Below are 6,230 nucleotides of genomic sequence, written 5' to 3'. Positions count from 1 at the left end.
AGATTTTAAATGAAATATATTATAGTATAAAAATATTAAATAAATAATAATTTAATTAATACATAAGTATAAAAAAAAAACTCAATTTTAGTTCTTGCCTTAAGCCCAAAATATCTAGGAACGGCCCTACCCACAACGACCCATCCTCTTTCATGTTCATCTCAACTTCATTAATATTTAAGACATCTCATTATGTATTATAAAATACTTTCAATCCACTCCGTCTTTAATCTATCCTGCACAAGTTTTCACCGTCTCGAGCAGAGGATGAAATTGGAATAAGATACCCTTGATCTAACCTTACCCCGTCCCATTACCATTTACCACCCCGTTTTGGTGGAGTGATCGCATAAAAATTTAGAAGCATCTCATGCCAAGTACAGTGGTATTTAACAGAACGGAAGGTATGTTCAAATAAATGTCCGTACCCTATATCTCATTAAATATGGGCTTCCAAATAATTTTTACAAAAAAACTATAAACCATAAACATACACACGAGTACATGACAACAACACAGGAAAGCCTATGGTCCCAGGCTCCCAGCTCATTAATTATGTTCTTTTTTTGTTTTGTTTTGAACAATATACTGAATGGGCCATTGAGGATATTAGTGGGCTGCCACAGGATGTTAACTAAGATCCATGGGCCTCGATGAAAGCATTCTACCTGTAAAATCAGTGTCACTATAATCCAAAGTTTCGTACAACGAAGTAACAAACTCATAATGCTTCCCTAAAAAATAAATTAAAAAATCATAAGGAAAATATTGTTTTTATTTTTATTTTTCTACATGATGAAAATATTCGTCCTCTCTACACTCTAGCTACTAGCAAGTATGTGGATAGGAGAATATTTTTCTGCAGATAACTTTAAAACAAAAATCATCCTATTCCTGTAGCCATTGATAGCATGTACTTCAGTACGAGTACCACTACAATAGTCATTGGTTGGTGGTCTAAGCATATCTTGATAGATTCTCAAAAAAAAAAAAAAAAAAAAAGAGCATATCTTGACATTTTTACATCACCACCTCAGCCATGATATATTAGTAATATATTAATATATTAGTAAAACCCATAATAATTACAGAGTCATACTAATAAGTACCCTTGGACAATGGAAAAAACTTTCAAAATATTAATTATTTTTTCTCCATCATTTTTTTAATGAATTATTAACCATTGTCCTAAGAACATCCGTGAGCATTTCTCATAATTAAGGGTCTCTTTGGGATCTGCTTATTTTGCTGAAATTGAAAATTTTTTGCTAAAAATACTATAGATAAAGGTAAAAATTAGTTGAAATAGTATAGTGGGACCCATAAATAGTACCAAAAAGTACAGTGAACCCTTATAATAGTAGTAAAAATAAGCTTACTAGTAAAATAAGTTGGTTTTTTTAATTTGGAGCGTGCGTTTGGCATTGATGAAAGTTACCAGCTTATTTTACTATTCAGCTTATTTTTGCTACTATTTTTGGGTCTCATTGCATTTTTTGGTATTATTTATGGGTCTCACTATATTATTTTAACTATTTTTTTACCTTTATCTATAGTATTTTCAGTAAAAAAAATGTTAAATTTTAGTAAAATAAGCGGATCTCAGACAGATCATAAATAGCATTGAAGTTATTTAGAAGATGCACATGATTATATGAAATGGAGGATTTAATTCACGTAGTCAGATGGAGTCACTCAACTCACTTGAGTTGCTACTTACTAAAGCACAAAATTAGTCACCTGTCTTGTTACATGTTCACAATGTGTCAATGTCAGTCAAAAATGAAACCTTAAAGGTTGAATAGAAATTCACCTCAATGTTTCTGGGATAAAAAATTGTAGGATCAGGATTAATTTGATGTATTTAAATTTTATATTACTCACAGACCAGATTCTCTCTTTTTCTTTTTTTAATGAAACCCAGAGACCAGAGTTGATCTTGGCAATGAATGAGCATTATTCATTATTCAACAAATCAATAAAGCCAAGGAGCAGCTACCAATCATATAATTGCTGCACTCCAAAATTCTCAGTAGTCCATGTAAAGGGTCAATTCCAGAAATGGCAGTAAGGATATAAAGAAAAAGAAAGAAAGAAGGAAACACACTACTAGCACTTCATGATACAAAGTGGTAACATATTAGATATCACTGCGATAGTCTCGATTAGTGTCAATATATAACATTCTTTACATAGATTAAAGTCCTATATTCCTGTTTTCCATCAATAATTTTTTTTACTAAAATAGCTAATTGACAAGATTGCAGGTAAGGAAATTAAGCACCAAGCAGACAAAAGCAAAACATGCATCATGGCATGTACAACTTGTTGCCGCATTTGCACCTCCAAGCTTCAGGATAATACTCAGTAGTGACCGGCGTTCCAGGCGGCACGGGCACGTGAACCGGCTTACATGGTGTGCATTTGCCACACTTTGATGTGCATCGCGGTGGCGACGATCCAGGCCCCCCCAAGAACCTCCTTGCCAAGCTCACTGACCCCTCCTCCTCTTTTCTCTTCTCAATTTCCTGTTAACAAATCATTTATCCAATAATTAGAGCTAATCACACACTCACTCACTCACTATATACACAAACATTTGGACACAATTTTCTAACATGCACCAGAGGCACCCATGGGGCCAAATCAGTATTTTCCGTACAGCCACCATGCTAAGATGCACCCCCCAATAACATGGTCACGAGAATCAATTATGCAACTGACATACTAATTAATAATGCTTAAAACATGGATTCTGGTTCAAGCGCTGAGCGCAGCAGGCGCAAGTTACCGAGGCTTGTGAAAGACGAGTGTGTCCAGTCCACTACATGAGGTAGTAGTTTATCAGTTTCTCCATCACTAGCCGATGCTAACGTGCGCGGTTTGTGATGTACGCTACTTAGATGAACCCATGACTTTTCTTCTGGGATGGGCCATGGTTAAACTGTTCAAGGACCAAGACGTACCCTGGTTTCTACTCTATATCTTGGCAGATGATTCCAAGGATTGGACGGCTCATATTGCAGCCGTCCCGGGCTTAACTCTGCACCTATTTTGGTGCATTTTTATCCATCTCGATTTGTTTGAAAAGTGCCTGAGCTAGAGAGAAAAAAAATGTACACGGTACACCATCCAATTCTCTCTTGGGTGTGGAAGTAAAGCAAACAAAAGAATTGTACTCTGTGAGTCCAGACTTTGATAACAACAGGCTACTTTGATGAAAGAAAAAATAAGCTAAATATGTACCATGCTCTTGAAGGTTCTTTATATATGATTGACAACCAAAAAAAAAAAAAAAAAAAGGGAAAAAAAGAAAAGAAAAGAAAGCAGAAATGGTTTTAGTACAACATATAAATATATTCAACCAAACTACCTGAAAATTTATGTCAGCCTTAACAGACAAGTGACACCTGTTGTCTGCATAAAAATATGAAAGAAGGTGAGAGTTCTAATAAATGCAGATGGTTAATTTATGAAAAGTGTTTTTCTTCTTTCATTTTATTATGTTTCCCTTGTTCCCTAAAGCTAGAATAGTGAAAATTTTATGAAATTTATATGATTATCAAGATGGGTAATTTATGAAAAGTCATGAAAGATGATAAATTTAACAGAATTAAGAGTTGGGAATTTCATAAATATGTGAGAAGGAATTTAAGTTTAAAGGAGACAATGAGGGAGAGAGGGTGTAATTTCTTACCTTGACATGTAGGTGTAGAGCTGATGTTGGTGATTAGTGCACAAAATGAAAGGAAGAAGATGGACACGCAGTAGAAAAGAAGTGGTTTGTTTCTGTTCCACTCCATGAACAAGAGAAAAACTCAGGTTTCGGGAACCCCTTTAAGAAGATGATGAACAGTTGTATGGTTTTTTGATATGTTTGTGGCAGACAGCTGGCTCTGTCTCGCTTTTTTGACTCAGACTTTGATATTGGATTTACAATAATGGTCTTGGACTTGTATATTCCCACGTTTTCATGCAATTGTCATCCCCAAACAATACCTAACATCACAGCGCTTATGAGTTTTGTCTCAGAACACAATACCCTTTTTCATATCTCTCTCTCTCTCTCTCTCTCTCTAAATCTCTGAGGATTTTTGGGATGAGTTTGTGAGGGGGAGTGCTTGTTGAGGGGGTGGAAAAAGTGGGTGGATGGTACGGAGACTTCAGATGAGTGTGGCAGTGAAAGTTTTGGAGAATGAAGAGAGAGAGAGAGAGAGAGAGAGGAAAAAGATGGTGAATCTATGCGGCTCGTCGCTTCCTAAGCTTTACCATGTTTGGGTCTTGGATTTTCTTCCAGGCTTTCTCCTCTGTATTTCAACGATTCCCTATCCCAGAAATACGAAAACAACCCTAACTCTGCCCACCTACACCCACCCCTAGCAGGCTTACACCTCACTGCCTCGCTTCACTTTTCCCCCTTCTCTCTCACTTCCAACCCCCCTTTTAACTGTTTCTTCCTTGTTTGTTATATCATTTATTTTTATACGCACCTTATTTGTCATATCTTTTTCTTTCAATCGATATTTATAAAAAATCTATATATGTGCTTTTCTTTTGTAAATACTGATCATCTTTAATATACTATTTCTTTTCTGTTTTGTGAAATTTACTAATGCTAAACCTGGGATTATGTGGCCAACCTAACAAGAGATATATAACAATGAAGTTTTTGCAATTCAAAGGAAAAACAACAGTGTGGTGTCCGCCTTGAGGTCTGAGAGTTTCATGGGCCATACCCTTATTTGACATGTCATCTGGCGAAGGCAAAATACGCGGAACTCAATCTCTTTAATAGTAGTTTGGACTCAATACCAATGCGAGCCCGACAGTATGCAAAGGTCTTAAAAAAAAAAAAAAAAAAAAAGACAAATAATTCACCACCTAATTATAGATCCAAAAATCAAAAAATGATTTCATAAAGGTTTACCTACCAGACTAAATTCGAAGTTAGGACCACTGAGGTGTTGTGGTCTAGTGGTGTTAGGTGATGCACAAAGAGCTACGTCAAGGGTGAGGTCTCATGTTCGAGTCCGAATATATATGGACTTGCGTGGGGTTACCTTTCTTGGCAGCCTAGGATCGCTAGTGTCCCTCGTGGGGCTGGGGAAGCTATAGCTCACCGGTTCCCCTGCACTCCAGCAGTGCCCGGACCTTGGCGGGTAAGGTGCTACTATGGTCACGCCCAGGTAGGATTGCCACATTAGTCGCCCCCCTTTACCCATTTTTCATTCAAAAAAAAAAAAAAAAAAAAAAAAAGAAGGAAAATCGAAGTTAGGATATAGATGGAGAAGAGATTAGGCATCCCATGCCTGCCCAACCCAACCGTAGCTAATCTTTATATATTGTTACTACATAGTGTGGTTAAGTGGGGTCTACCTAATGGGCCTACGTGAATGCTTGCATACATCTAAGTCCTACTGTTTCTTAATGGGTCATATAAATCAGCTCAATGTAAGCATGTTAACAGCCAAGAATGAGTATGAGAGCATTCGAATATGTTACAATCAAAGCATATAGGCATATGATCATGAGAACATATGAACGTCCAAGCATTCAAGAGTGACCAAGCATGTGGGGACAACCGATCATGTGAGCATCATTCATGTGGACATCTAAACATATAAACATCCAAGTATGTAGATATGTGAGCATAAAATGTGTTACAAACTCATGGGTAAAACTTACCTTTAAAAATTGGCTTGCAAGGGAAAGGTGCCTAAGAGTTTATAAATACATGGTTAAACTTATATTTGATCTATGTAGGATACTAGAATTATAACATACTACCACGCTTCGCATCCAATGCTCACGACGGCTCACTCTAGTGACATTGACCTGATGGTAGCTCTTTCTCTTCTGGTGGCTCAACTCACCTATTAGTTATTTTAATCTAACCTCTAGGCTGCACCCTCCGGGATCCAACCACAAAGCCATGACTCATTTGATCCCATACTCAATGAGCTATGTTCGATTACTCGACGTGATGGTTGGTTCTGATATCAAATGTTACAAACTCATGGGTAAAACTCACCCTTGAAAACTGGTTAAGCCTAACCATGTGTTTATAAGCCCTTCACGGGTAAGTTCTACCCATGGGTTTGTAATATTTGGTATTAGAGCCAACTACCATCTCGAGTAATAGGACATAACTCATTGAATATGGGATCAAATGAGTTGAAGTTTTGTAGCTGGATCTCGAAAGGGGTGACCTAGAAGCTAGATTTAAATAA

General features: G+C 36.8%; 1 protein-coding gene across 1 annotated transcript; it reads right to left on the bottom strand.

Annotated features, from left to right (window-relative positions):
* Positions 1-2,120: 2,120 nt before the first annotated feature.
* On the bottom strand, positions 2,121-4,485 carry LOC126727253 (EPIDERMAL PATTERNING FACTOR-like protein 6). The gene is made up of 3 exons (XM_050432826.1): positions 3,698-4,485; positions 3,374-3,417; positions 2,121-2,528 (listed from the first exon to the last, which is right to left on the bottom strand). The coding sequence occupies exons 1-3, from the start codon at positions 3,801-3,803 to the stop codon at positions 2,310-2,312; spliced, it is 369 nt and encodes a 122-aa protein (XP_050288783.1). The 5' UTR covers positions 3,804-4,485; the 3' UTR covers positions 2,121-2,309.
* Positions 4,486-6,230: the final 1,745 nt, after the last annotated feature.

This window comes from Quercus robur, chromosome 1 (assembly GCF_932294415.1).
Source record: "Quercus robur chromosome 1, dhQueRobu3.1, whole genome shotgun sequence".
Classification (NCBI taxonomy): Eukaryota; Viridiplantae; Streptophyta; class Magnoliopsida; order Fagales; family Fagaceae; genus Quercus; species Quercus robur.
This window is presented reverse-complemented; position numbering and strand designations above follow the sequence as displayed.

Coding starts and splice junctions, on each gene's coding strand:
- LOC126727253 (XM_050432826.1), bottom strand. CDS start 3,803: ATGGAGTGGAACAGAAACAAACCACTTCTTTTCTACTGCGTGTCCATC. Junction 3,418..3,697: donor CTCTACACCTACATGTCAAG/GTAAGAAATTAC, acceptor ATTTTTATGCAG/ACAACAGGTGTCACTTGTCT. Junction 2,529..3,373: donor AGGCTGACATAAATTTTCAG/GTAGTTTGGTTG, acceptor ATTTGTTAACAG/GAAATTGAGAAGAGAAAAGA.